The sequence below is a fragment of the Nannobrachium achirus genome (genome assembly GCF_963921795.1).
Source record: "Nannobrachium achirus genome assembly, chromosome: 16".
NCBI classification, from domain to species: Eukaryota; Metazoa; Chordata; class Actinopteri; order Myctophiformes; family Myctophidae; genus Nannobrachium; species Nannobrachium achirus.
This window is the reverse complement of record NC_137823.1, coordinates 31,227,309-31,242,402: the sequence shown is the minus strand read 5'-3', so window position 1 is coordinate 31,242,402 and position 15,094 is coordinate 31,227,309. Positions and strand designations below refer to the sequence as shown.

Here is a 15,094-nt window from a genome sequence, read left to right as displayed (position 1 = left end):
GTAGACACAATCTATGTAAAGCGCTTAAGATAAAAAGCGCTATATAAATTTACCATTTACCATTGGTGTCCCAGAGATGGGAACAAATTGTATAAAAATAATTTGATCGTCACTCCTTTGAGTTATTTGTCAGTGTATATTTGCACATACGGTGAGATGTGTCCTCTGTATTTAAACCATACTAAGTAACAGTACCAGTGGGCACTACAGGGCAGCACCCGGAGAGCAGTTAGGGGTTAAGTGTTTAGTTTTTGTTCTTTCATTAGTTTTAATCAGTCTGGATGATATTTTTGTAATTATTTGACCCTTTTTCAGTATCAGTATCGTAAATTACGCAGCCGATGTGTCCCGATTTTTTACCACTTTCAGCCAGACGTCCCTATTTTTTTGCCATTATAGCTTGACATTGCCAAAGGTTTTCAATTTAGAAAAGAAAATAGCACATCTACAAGCTCACAGCACAATGCAATGTGAACTGACACACAAACCAGGACCAGGATGTGAAAAGGTTGAGAATCACTGCATTAGAGGTAAGATGAAGTAGCAGTACAGTAGAATCCACAGAGCGATGATTATCTCCAGCTCGGATGGGGTTACTTCACAAGATGCTGCTGAAGATTGATGACTCCTATCGCTCTCACTGTAGGGAAGCAGATCAAACGAAAAAGGTTTAAGATTGAGGCAAAACAATAAAAAATAAAATAAAGAATATCAAATCAATATGATGAACATAGGTTCAGTATTGGGCCAAAAATGATTATTTTGTACAGTATATAAATGACACATGTAAATCATTCAAGATAATAAATAAATCATTCAAGATTGCAGCAGCTTTTGATTGTGAAAGAGTGGTTTGACATATAAATAGCTTATTGTTGGAGAAATCAAAATCATTGTTTGGCAAGCTTACAATAAACACTCCTGTACAGGTGATGATTGATAAGACTTTGAAAACAGGTTCATGGTTGGGACATTAGATCACACGCATTGTAATAAGTAAGGCAAAGCACAGTAAGGCAAAGCACCTACAAGAATTATATCACAATCATTCAATCATTAGATCACCTACCTGTCCTTCTCCATCGGGTAGATATGTTTCTCATTCTCCTCTTGAACCTCGTCCTTCATCATTGTATTCACCTCGTCAAAATCCTTTGTATTCATGGCTCCTTTGCTTTCCTCTACTTTGTCTTCGTCTCCAGAATCATGGCATGATTCCTGGTCTTTTGCATGAGCCACAGCCGCTCTCCTATTCTCTGTCGTGACCTCAGTCACCTCTCTGACCCCACAGTCAACTTCAACAGTAGAGATTTCCTGGCCTTCCGCTGTGACTATGACTGAATTCACAACCGCAATGTCTTCCACCCACCTTATCTTCCCTGCAACATCGCTTATCTCCTTTCTTTGCTCTCCCATCTCGTGTTGCCCCACTAGTCCTTCCTCCACCCCTCCTCCCTTTAATTTTCTCTCTCGTTCCTCTTCTTCAATCTCTACTTTTCTTTTCTCCTTCACGTGTTCCAAATTGCCAAAAGCCCTGGCCTCTGTCTCATCGCCGACCTCTTTCTCCAGTGCTTCATCTCCTGAATGCTCCGGGTACCGCTTCTCTGCCTCACTTCTCTCCGTCTCCCTCTCATCACAGCTGCCTATAGGGCGGTCGCCTACTGTGACTGACCTCACAGCCACACCCGGGCTGTCTCTGAACTCTGCAACCTCTTTTGTCCTTTGCACGCTTCCCTGCCTGACATCACCCTCGTCCCCTTCCGACCCTGCCTCAATCCCCCTAAACGCAGCCTGTGTCCCACCAGCCAGTTCTTCACGTTCTGAGCTCCTCGCGCCATTTTTTCTCTCATCATCATTATCGTCCTCTTCCTTTGCTTTTTCCCGGTTCATATATGTCGCAATTTCCACACCATCTTTGTTCTCTGGATGGAAAGCTCGGTTCTTTTTAACACCATCTCCCTCATCTGCCTCTTCCTCGGCCCCGTCTTGACAGCTTGCCTTCCCTTCCTCCATGACGAATCTGATATTTTCTCTGTCCTCCCGTCTCTCGTCTTCCATCTCCACACACTCCTTATCGTTATGTTCCCTCACATACAGCGCCCTCTTCTTGAATTCCTCTTCACTTCTGTCTTCGTATTCTGAATCTACTTCCTCATCTCTACCATTTACTGTCTCGCTGAGCCCGGTGTCCTGTGTCATTTGCTGCTGTTCATTCCCCAAATGACCACTGTTTTTCTTCTCCTTCGTGTTGTCCCGATCTGTAGGCTCATCTCGGTCCCTTGGCAGGCTCTGCAGGTCATTATCCTGAGTGAGTGAGCTGCTCTGCTGATATTGGGTGTGACAGTGTTCAGACCCCTTCCCCGATACGTTCAGAAGGTTTCCCTTCCTCGTTTGTGCTCTTGTTGTCATCTCAGCCCTCGTTCCTTGTCTGTCATGTTTGTGAGAGGATTGGCAGACTTCCTCGTTTAGTTCCAGGATGTAGCTAAAGGCGTCCTCCTCATCCGAGTCCAGGTTCGACAGGCTGTACATCCCTTCCTCGGAGCTCTGAGAGACGTCATCCATGCACAGCTTGCAGGAGACCTCCGTGGCTTTCTCCATCCATGACCAGACCTCCTGGTCGACAATGTTTATGTCAAGTCGTAACGGGCTGTTTGGATGTGTGGCACTTATAGAGTTCTTATGTTTTGATCGTGACGTGGATACACTGCCCATGGTTGGTTCCATGCTGCTTTGGGTCTTGTATGATGAAATAATACTTTTAGTGTTGGACAGGTTTGAGGTATGTTGCTTGTCCAGGGGAATGGAGCTGGCATTCAGCTGCCGTGAAGAACCACTTCCCCATTGCTTCCACAGCAGCTGCTCGTTTGTGTTCTCCAGGCCCTCCAGCAGGGCCTGGGCCTCTGGGTGCTGGGCAGGAGACTCTCCAAAGCTGATTGACTCAGCTGATGTGAAACCCGGGATCTCAGAGATGCTCGTTTCAAAGCATGATGGGTACTCCTGTATATAGAGTATGGTATAGTAGTATATCAGTATAATTAATATTTTTTTATCCCTCTCCTTTCTTCAGAATTAAAGCTTTTAATTACTCACACCATGAGACTTTAATTCATGGACATATTTTAGTTTCAGGAAGCGTTCTTTAGGTTAGAATATACTTTATTGGCAAACAGGATGGCAGCAGCATACAGGAGAGCAGCAGCAGCATAATGTATAAGCTACATAATATACACTAAGCATCAGCATACTAAACATGCATAGAGAATAGGAACTAGGAATATATATAAGAGCCTAAGCAGGAGCATGGTATTGGCTTGGATTCTGCATTCGGAACATTTCCCACAGGCCCATGATTACATGGTAAAATGTAATCCATGCACATCATGGGCTTAACCATATCTCTGCGGGAGATGATCCGAGATCCCCTATGGGGTCTGACGCAGAACCTATAGGTGGAGCTGGGGTGGTGGTGGGGCAGCGGCGCGGCAGCAACTGACTAGTGCCTAGGCAGGCCTCCCTAAGAATTCTGGGAAGGTGACCGGAACGGGCGTCCCGGTCACGTGAGTGGGCGCGCGCACCACAGAACTCTTCCCGAACTAGCCTCCGTTCCTGCGGTCCTTCGCCAAATTTTTGTCACATTCCTAAGCCAGAAATTTGAGGAGACTCTTTGTGTCTCCATAGGGAACAAAGCAGGCTCTTTGTGTCTCCATAGGGAACCACTGCTGGTCATCAAATTATTGGTTTGGGAATGCGACAAAAACAAAATGATATCCATGAATTCAAGTCTCCAAGGGGTGAGTAATCGATAGATAAAAAGGGGGGGAAATGTGAACTATCTCTTTAACTTTAACCTTAACTTTCAATTAATGTTCTGAAGGAATTTTGGCCACTTGAAAATTGTGTTATATTTATAAATGCAACGGTCTGTCTTCTTATTTTAGGAAACAGTCTGCTCACCTCATCAACCTCTGCAGAATGCTCCAGGAACATGGACACGTATGTAATGATAGACCGCTCATCTGGTGAACCGCATATCACATCTGCAGAATGAATGGTTCACACATTAGGGCAACAGACAACGACAGCATTACATTTGAGCAGAGCACAACCCTAACTACTCAAAACTATATAGTTTGGCCTGCACATGGGTTACACCATGCACATCCGGGCGGCACTTGTTGTCTTATGGACTTATGTCTTGTTTTGACAGGTACAATATAAAATGAGACACTGGGTGTTGGATTCTTGAAATCGTTAATGATAAAAATAAAATCAAACCCCGGTTCGAAGTGGAGTGGTGAATCTGAGCAGCTATACCATGTGTGTGCGTGCGTGCGTGCGTGCGTGCGTGCGTGCGTGCGTGCGTGCGTGTTGAGTGTGCCTGGCCTGCTAAACAGCACCCCTCCTTTAACATGTGTGTTGTGTGTGGCCACTAGAGGTATTGCCAGGCTACAGACATAGCCAGCCAGCCAGCCAGCCAGCCAGCCACATAGCCAGCCACCCACAGACATACCTGTCTATTGGGAGTGCTTTCACCACTCCAAAAATAACTTGACTATCTATTGTCACACACATTTCCTGGAAGATGCCTTCTTTCTCTGCATTTGGCATACAGGTCTATCCCAGCAGGGGGAGCCACTATCACATGATGTGAGCTAGTAAGTAAATATATCATTATAAAATGCAAGATTTTCTTCTAGTTCAGAACATTTAAACTTTAAGCAAACAAGTAAATTGCAAACATAGTATTTTTGACACACAAGCGCAATCAGTGAATCAGTGAGTTCCATGCACATCAGGTTGTGATTTATTTGATATTGTTACATTGCTCCCCTCAAATCCGGTTAAGTTAGTTGAGTTGAGTCGCCATACTGTCTGCAAACAATCTGGGAGGAAATAATAATCATAATCAGCTGTGTTTTAAGATGTTCTACCTTCAGGGTCCAGAAGAGGAGGTATGCCCAGATTGTGCTGGGCAATCAGAAAGGCTCTGTGAACATTCTCCCTGGGCTCTTTGGTCAGGCTGTCTCTTAGGTCCACCAGGGCAGGGTCTATGGACTTTATCATGGCAAGGAAGGCCAAGCCACTCATCCAACTCTTCCCAAAGTCATACACCTCCACTCCGAACCTGGGACAGAAGAAGTAGTCCGACACGAGCAAAACAAAGACCAAAGTGAGGTTTAAAATACCAATTTCCATTTATTTTTTATTTTTTACACTTATGTCTAATTCATGCATACAACATCGCCGCGCAGTGAAAATAGCCGATCTACAACCTCAAAAGCTGTAGATCTGCTATTTTTGAGGTGCGGCACCATTGTACAATGAAGTATACAATGGCCGTTTTAACCCTTGTAACCCTGGCCTATCTCCTAGCCAGGCTGTTGGCAAAGACAATGCAATACAACCACATGCTTTAACCAGACTTCCCCCTTTTTTTTTTTTTTTTTTACTCACTTTGATGTGCATGTTTGAACCCAGTGCAGGAGTGTCTTGATAGCTTTCCCATGGTACTTTGGTGCCCTGGCAGCCTTTCTGCCTTTGGTTGGCAGGGTGCTACTGGAGTAGCTGATGATGTCATTGTACAGGGGTGAAAGGTCACTGAGGGAGCTGCTTGTGGATAAGGAGGTGAGGCTGGAGGAGAAACGTTTCTGGAGACCCCCTGTCATCCCCTTTATCTGTGGGACAGAAACACAAGGTGTTAACGTGTAGATCTGTGGTGTGTGTGTGTGTATGTGTACGTGTGCGTGCTTGTGTGTGAGAGAGAGCGAGAGAGAGAGAGAGAGAGAGAGAGAGAGAGAGAGAGGAAGAGTAAGAGACAGTGACAAAGATGAGTAACAGAGTAAATAAGTAAGTAAGCTTTGCCGAGCCATGAGTCCCAACAGCCCATAGGGCAGGAGCCTATCTTCTGTTTCTCTAGCCGCTAGCGTGAGGCAGCTTCATGTAGTCCTACAAGACATGACGCTAGCATGTCACAGGGACTTACACCCAGTCCAAACATTGATTCTGAGTGCCAAGCAGGGCACCCTGTAGACAATATGCCTTCCGGTGTGTTCCAAGATTTCTAGCGGAAGTCTGCGTTTAACGGACGTTACGTCATGCGGTGCGGGTCTGTTTACATTCCCCAGCGAAAAAACTAAAATAGATTGTAGCTCTTAACTCACTCTTAATAGGTGTAACATTGCTTGAATCAATGTTTTTATTTGTATATTGTTTATTGCGAGCGCAACCGACGGAGTAGGAGACGTAGACCAGCTAATTTCGTGCAGGGAATACGTTTGCAGGAACACTGCACAGTGGAAAAAAATACAGCTTCCGGTGAAATTCCTTCGGCGGAAGTTGAACGCTTTCTGCCTTCTATTGTCACCAGGCTTTTCTCTTCGGAGATGAGTAAGCCTGGCTACGCGAGGCTACAAGCAGGGAGGCACTGGGCCCCATTTTTCAGTCTTTGGTATGACCTGGCTGTCTGCCGGGGATCAAACCCCTAGCTCCCAGTCTCAGGGCGGATAAGCTTAGTCTTTTCATGGATCTCCTTTTAGTAGACCTTGTACCAGTGAACTGTACCGTCATGAAACTGTACCTTTTCCTATGCAAACTTCTAATAAAGTCTTCAATCAATCAATCAATCAAAAAGATACTCTAGGGCCACTGAGAGTACTGGTTCCTAAACACTGGGTCCCTTTATTTTTTTGTCAAAACATTTTCAAAAAACATTCCCAAAAAAGCTAAACATTTGGATGAATTAAAAAGATTTTTTCAGTAGTTTCATGAAGAAATAAAAGAAAAATCTAAGAAATTCCATAAATTAGAAAACAAATTTTAAAAAGTAGTGAAAATAGCCGATCTACAGGCTCACAACGCGTCCTCATATGTGGGTCCTGGCTAGTTTGGGTCCCGGGCAAACGTCTATAATTTCTCTTTTGGGTCTTGAGCCAACAAGTTTGGGAACCACTATAATAGAGCAAGGGAGGAGAGGAAAGGGTGGATGAAAGAAACAAAGAGAAAGAAATTCAGGACGAGGTGTGGATAAAAGTGAAAGTGGGTCAGAGATGGGGGGGCCAGATACGGAGACAGACATCTAACCTGGAAAAATAGGATAATGTTCCACATGAGGTCCAGGACAACAGAAGGAACCCCGTCAGCGATACCTGAGGCATCAATGCCAAGCAGCTTCACCTGAAAACAAGCCAGCGAGGAGAGATTAGTACTTGTTAGCTTGTCTAGAGCACTGGTTCCCAAACACACCCATTTGTGGGTCACGGACCGATTTCTGTGGGTCACGACTCGAGTACAAATCCCATTTTATTTAGTATTATTATTATTTAGTGAGTATTTCCCCCCTCATTTTTTTTTTTATATATTTGAATACATTTTAAAACAAGCAAACACATCTAAGAAATTGCATGAATTTAAAAAAATGTATATAATTAAGAAGTAGTGAAAATAGACGATCTACAAGCTCGCAACGCGACGTCTTGTGTGCTTGTAGATCTGCTGTTTTCACTTGTTTGGTTCCCGGGCAAATGTCTAATCTCTCTTTTGGGTCTCGAAAGTAAAAACAAACAAACATGAAGGACAAAATATAACATGTCTGAAGAGTGTCTCTGTGACTGGCTACTATTATAGCTCAATGCTGATACACTCACATGTCTGTCGTCCAGGAACGCCAGGGCCTTGGAAATGTTGTTCAGTCTGAAGATGTGGTGAGAAGATGGCCTGAACCTGTATAGCTACAAGGACAAATTACACCAGAATCTTTACTTATTGATACAGTCTATAAGAAATACCATATCTTCAGTAATTCTTTGTGATGAATGACATATGTTTTACCAATTCACAGATTCATCGTATATGTATTTTTTTTTAGGATAAGAGAATACAGCTGGGATTTTATATGCAAGACATTTTGTCAGCTTAAATTAAATGGCCATATAAGCACATTTTATAATGACTGCAAAATAATTAATTAATCTTTAATGTGAAAACGTGCAATCACACCAGTAATCATCCTAAATAAACTTAGCCTGAAGACAGGCTCTATGTTTTCACCTGTGATTGATAGACTGCACCAATTATGATAATGATTTATATCACTGCTTGCTTTCTCTGTAGCTTGAATCTTACCAGTTTGTACCCAGATAGTTCCTCCAGTAATGCCAAAAGTACTCTCCCATCCTGAATATCTGTGAACAGGTCCTCTACCTCGATTGGAGGCTCACACTGTAAAACAAATAGAATGTGTTTCTTTTGACATTGTTTGTAAGTTGCAATGGCAAACAATGGGTATACTGTAATGTGCCTTACTCTCTGAAGAACGACATTCATCCACCTCGTGAAAGTTCTCTTCTGTTGCACTGCCCTTTCACCTTGATTAAAAAAGAGACATGGCCTTGTGAAACACTTGTTGCACTGTAAGCCCCAGGACAATAACACTACTTTCAGTTCACAGTAACTGTATTTGTGGCAAGCATTGCAAGCAGGTAAGAACAGGACTCAGTCACAGCCTGGGGTGACAGCTTTACAACTATATTGTCTCTTTGAGCTGTGCCGAATCGGAATTCTATCCATGAGATTAACTGAGGTTGACTTCCTGGCCAATGAAAAAGAAATATTTTGAGGTGCTGTGTCTGGTTCATCAACATACTGAAAGATAGTTGTGATTGGGCAATCAGCTGCCACAATGCCAACAGGAATTGAGTGTAAAATGAAAATATGAAGGTAGGGTGGAACAGAGCAGTCTTTCTGTCCCAATCAGAAATTAAAAATAACAAGAGATCTTTATATTATATATTCCCATTTAATGCACTGTACCTTGAGGCCACTTTGCTTGTTGATCACTGACCATTGATTCCTCCTGTTCATCCCAGCTGGCCTTCTCCTGCATTGCCATGGTAACACTTTTAAATTTAAGGAGTGGTCAATGTCCACAACACTTCACCACCGCTTCTGATCCATGAAAGGTCTATGAAACGAGAACCATTCTAAGATCCATGCTGTAGTAATTCCAGGTGCATCTAGGTGCATGCACATGAGGAAATGGCAAAGTGAGGGAGTGATTCCTGCCTGTACATGCTGGGACCTCCTCCTGGCCAGCACCCCGCCCCCTCCTGACATAGCATCAACTCATCTTGTATCATGGTGGTAGGTTGAAGTTTGCAACAGTCTGGCATTACATGAGATAAGGTTTTTTCTGTGAGGTGACCCTAACTTTTTTTTTCTCCAATTGATAAAATGTAATTTTGTCCAATCTGTATGGTAGATGTTAATACAATGTAACTTATTCAATTTGGGTGGATGTATTTTGTCTCCCTGCTCTTCTATTGAGACATTTAGATTGTGTCAAAGGCCATGTCTCACCTAGGCACAAGTTGTGACACGAATTTTGACCTGATGGTCAAGAAGATTCCATTTATCCCTCGAGCAAGCAGGGCGGCTCTATTAGCCCAATGGTAAGAATTTCAGCACTTGCGCGGGAAACCGGGTTCAAATCTGGGGTAAAAGACTAAGTTACATAGTAGTGCTTGTGCTACTTTAAGACCAGCTTGCCATCTAATACAAAACATTAAACAGGGGACCCCTTTAGTGTGTGAATACACACACACACACACACACACACACACACACACACACACACACACACACACACACACACACACACACACACACACACACCACACACAGTATGGTGGGTAGTGTTGTGGCCTATCATACAGTACTTTCACCACAAAACATTAACGCATAGACGACAGTAACTGTTAATCTGTATTCATTAAACAGAATTATAATTATTGTGGAGTTCTCCTTTAATCATGTGTCAAGGAATTGTGGTTCAATCAAGACATTGCGGCAGGAAGGAGAGTTTTTCTAAGATAGTAGTTTATTATTACATAGTTCACTGCCGTTAGAGACCACCAGATCATCATTATGTATACATTGATAGCGGGAAGCTTGTGTCATAGTCATAATAAATACCAGTAAAGCATGGAGTGGCGTCTTGATTCTATAATATTCAGATTGTCTGCTGACCATGTATCATAAAGCCAAGGATGACACCGTCACATGCACATACTAAGGCAGTTAGTCTGGTACACACAATTGGAAAGACAGTAATGTTAACAGTGAATACACACATTATACCACAGACAGGACATCTCTTTCAATTAAGGAAACATTGGAAAATATCCAATACCCTAGAGAAATATCTGTCAACAAAACATGCATTTGTTGGGGGAAGGAGGCTACTGAAAATGACTGCTTGACCTGTGTTAAATATCCAACTTTACAGGCTTGATGGAAGTTTAAGTGCAAGGTGCCTTTGAGCAGTTCATTTCAATAAGCTATTCTTGTGTTGTCCATTAATGTCAAGGCTGTTCAACAGCGCCACTTGGTCACCCAGCGTTATTGCAGCTGTTGCACACAGTCAAGCATTGGAGAGCTGAGCCTGAGGCACTGCACAAAAAGAGTATGGCAGCTAAAATGTCACCCAAAGTTTATCATGCTTCTCCTGCTCTCCTTTGAGTGTTTAACAGATTATTCATTTTAAATGAGGTGGCCTATTGAACGTGGGTTTTTATAGTGAGTCAATCATTTTCTTCTTTGAATATAACATACATACTATATATCCAGGACAGGAAAGATAATGAACATTGGGCAATAATAGGGAATGCAGTGGTCACTGCGGTTACCTCTCACTTGGGTGAGTGATGTGACAGGGAACCATACCCAGGCTAATAAAGTCTATACTTTGTGTATCGAGCACCGGGAAGTAGTTTACAGTGCATCGCACACCAGAGCAAAAGAATTGTCAGAATAATATTGTGTGCCTGTAGTTAAAGTGGTTTTGTTTTGCACAATAATCCAATACACTCAGTTATAACAAGGACAACAATATATATATACATTTATTGACATGACTTTATTAAAACCAGTAAGACTCCCTAATCGGGAGATAAGCGACCGTTGGTCGCTTATCTCCACAAATAGGCCAAAAGTTTGTTTTACCAATTATCAAGACATACGGGCAGTTGACAGTTTGCCATGGTTACTCATTGAAGTTGAACCTCCATATATGGAGATAACCTACGCATCACACTAAGTCTGACCTCACCAGCCCATATTTGGGCATGAGCAACTTATATCTCCATATATGGAGATATGATGACATCACACAGTACTCAGCCGATGATGTGGCGTGATGTCATACAATACACAAACGAGCCCTACAGTATAAAGGGGCAATTCTTGCCAGGAAAGAAGCATTTCTTCGACTCAGACCTTATCGCCAGGGTTGGCTTATAGCAGCTGTCGGTAGGACCATATATGGATTCTGTTAGTCTGGATCTCCTAACAGGGCATCATCTGGGCTACAATCCCTTTTATGCCCATATATGGAGATCCCTAACAGAATCCCTTTCATGCCCATATATGGAGATCCCTAACAGAATCCCTTTTATGCCCATATATGGAGATCCCTAACAGCATCCCTTTTATGCCCATATATGGAGATCACTAACAGCTAACAGAATCCCTTTTATGCCCATATATGGAGATCTCTAACAGAATCCCTTTTATGCCCATATATGGAGATCCCTAACAGAATCCCTTTTATGCCCATATATGGAGATCCCTAACAGAATCCCTTTTATGCCCATATATGGAGATCCCTAACAGAATCCCTTTTATGCCCATATATGGAGATCCCTAACAGAATCCCTTGTATGCCCATATATGGAGATCCCTAACATAATCCCTTTTATGCCCATATATTATGGAGAAATCCCTGCTCTGAGTATCTGACATCAGTGTGATGTCACCTGTTTATGCCCATATATGGAGATCCCTGCTCTGCGTATCTGGTTGCTATGGTAAACAGTTGGTTGCTAGGGTAAAAAAACATGGTTGCTATGGTAAACAGTTGGTTGCTTGGGTAAACAGTTGGTTGCTAGGGTAAAACCATGGTTGCTAACGTACACTAACAGACCAGCAACAACAGACTGTTGCCACAGCAACGTACACAAAGGTTTGTGTACACATGTGGTGTGATGTCATACTGATGCGGAGATATGAGCAGGGCAAAGGTGTGACGTGTGACGGACGGACGGACGGCCGGTGGAGGTTTTCATAGTAAACTGCTCCCTGACGGTCGCAAAAAGATTGTGGTAAGACTGTAATAACAACCAGTAAGACTCCCTAATCGGGAGATAAGCGACCGTTGGTCGCTTATCTCCACAAATATCACAACCTCCACCTCTCACGTCATACAGGTAGCCATAGTTACACCTGGAATGTTGAATCTCCATATATGGAGATAACCTACGCATCACACAAAGTCTGACCTCACCAGCCCATACTTGGGCATGGACGACTTATATCTCCATATACGGAGATGGCCATATATGGAGATACGATGACATCACAGAGTCCACAGCTGATGATGTGGCGTGATGTCATACAATACACAAACAAGCCCTATATAAAGGGGCAATTCTCACCAGGGAAGAGAGCATTGCCTGGAATGTTGAATCTCCATATATGGAGATAACCTACGCATCACACAAAGTCTGACCTCACCAGCCCATACTTGGGCATGGACGACTTATATCTCCATATACGGAGATGGCCATATATGGAGATACGATGACATCACAGAGTCCACAGCTGATGATGTGGCGTGATGTCATACAATAAACAAACAAGCCCTATATACTGATGCGATCCGATGACATCACAGAGTCCACAGCTGATGATGTGGCGTGATGTCATACAATAAACAAACAAGCCCTATATACTGATGCGGAGATATGAGCAGGGCAAAGGTGTGACGTGTGACGTGTGACCGACCGACCGACCGACGGACGGACGGCCGGTGGAGGTTTTCATAGTAAGCTGCTCCCTGACGGTCGCAATAATCCTTCAAGTGCAACACCAGTAAGACTCCCTAATCGGGAGATAAGCGACCGTTGGTCGCTTACAATACACAAACAAGCCCTATATAAAGGGGCAATTCTTACCAGGGAAGAGAGCATTGCCTGGAATGTTGAATCTCCATATATGGAGATAACCTACGCATCACACAAAGTCTGACCTCACCAGCCCATACTTGGGCATGGACGACTTATATCTCCATATACGGAGATGGCCATATATGGAGATACGATGACATCACAGAGTCCACAGCTGATGATGTGGCGTGATGTCATACAATAAACAAACAAGCCCTATATACTGATGCGATACGATGACATCACAGAGTCCACAGCTGATGATGTGGCGTGATGTCATACAATAAACAAACAAGCCCTATATACTGATGCGGAGATATGAGCAGGGCAAAGGTGTGACGTGTGACCGACCGACCGACGGACGGACGGACGGACGGCCGGTGGAGGTTTTCATAGTAAGCTGCTCCCTGACGGTCGCAATTAAACATATTGATTTTGACATCTTTATGTAGTATACTGTACATGGTCTACTAAATGGATTTTTATTGACAAATTCATGTCTGTTTTGCAAGGAAAATCCTAGATAGGAATGTGACACAGTTGACAGTGTTTGGCAGGAAGAGCTTACCCTGGTCCAAACAATATCTGGCTGCCAAGTATTACTTTACCTGCTTAAAGAAAGGCCGATGGTTATAGAATGAGACCATTGCCTCCGTGGAAAGCAGGGGTCTCTTTGTCACAAGAGAACTTGTTCAAAGAACATCGCACGTAAACCTCCTGGGCCTCTAGAAGTTACGCCTTTTCATTCCTTGAGTTTCTCTTTGCAACCTTGTTAGGCCACACAAGCAAATCCTCTTGGCAAGGGGCAGTTTCACAAGGTTGCAATGAACAACATTCAAATTATTCTGGATTATATATATTTTTAAAGCATGCTGACTTGCATCAATAATCTGATAGTCATCAAAATAACAGTGAATTTAGCTATTTGAAAGGAATAAACGTAAATGAAATTTCTGTTAATTTTATTAACACATCTGATTAAAAAACATCAAGGGCAAATACAAATTCACAATACGGTTGACCACAAGTTTTAGTTAATTAACTCCTTTACATATTCAAATACCTGGAGATACAGCACAGCCTGTAGATTTTAAGGATTTATTGCTAAGGACAGAACATTCTGCCATTCTGACATTTGGACTGGTGGTCACTGGTCACACAATCACTATTTTATCTCAATTCTATGCACTTTTATAGTTTATTTGCACTGGATTGCTGGCACTAAAATAATTTCGTTTCAAGACATAACATGTGACTGTTAGACTTGTCAATGATTTCCATGCCTAACAAAATTAAACAGTCCAAAGACTTTTCCACACCATCTTTGCGTCTGGATGAGTTCTTCAAGTCATGTCTTTCTGAGCACAGAGCTCAGTTTTGCTCGTATTAACAAAAGTGTTCGCATCCCAGCATCAGCCTACTCAAACCCCTGGCTGAAAGTAAACCCACCCTTCCAAGGTTCACAGAAACACCAATGCATCTCACTTCCTCCCCATGATGAAGCTAGGAGCCTCAGCATCATCATCAGCCTCCCTTTCTCCCTCCTCCTCCTCACTGCTGGAAGAATCCTTCTTCTCCTCTGGGTTCTCCTCCTCCTCCTTTGCCTTCTTTGCCATCAGCTTCTTCTGTTTCAGTTTCTCCCTCTTCTTCCTCCGCTTCGCCGTCCTATCGTCCGCGGCCATTTTATTCGCGTCCACCTTGTCGAGGTAGTCCTCGTCCTTTTTCTGCTTCTCTGACATCTTGTCCAAGAAGTCCTGCCTCTGGTACTCCCTCCGCCGCAGGTGCCGGTAGACGTGGAACTCTCCGCTGCCGGCTCCGGCGCTGGAGCCCATCACGTCCCGCACGAACTCCGGAGGGGCCCGCGGGTTCCAGTCCTTGGGTCGGTCCGGGATGGGAGCCAGTTTGTCGGGGTTACGCATCAGTCTCTCCAACTTCAAACGTTGCTCCTCTGCGGGAGTTCTAGCGATGATCAAGGGCTGGGAGTCTTTCCCACCTGCTTTCCCCCCTGCTTTTCCACCAGCGTCCCCATTTTTCTCACTGGGCGCCGCCATGTTTCAAAAACAGTCTTCTTCTTCTGCTTGGTTTGTTTGGTTTGT

At 43.5% G+C, this 15,094-nt stretch overlaps 1 protein-coding gene across 1 annotated transcript; it reads right to left on the bottom strand.

Annotated features, from left to right (window-relative positions):
• Window positions 1–13,984: 13,984 nt before the first annotated feature.
• On the bottom strand, window positions 13,985–15,049 carry prkrip1 (PRKR interacting protein 1; the record flags this gene model as incomplete). The annotated part of the gene is made up of 1 exon (XM_080744864.1): window positions 13,985–15,049. One exon carries the CDS (start codon window positions 15,047–15,049, stop codon window positions 14,480–14,482), a length of 570 nt encoding a protein of 189 aa, XP_080600990.1. The 3' UTR covers window positions 13,985–14,479.
• Between the last annotated feature and the right edge of the window lie 45 nt (window positions 15,050–15,094).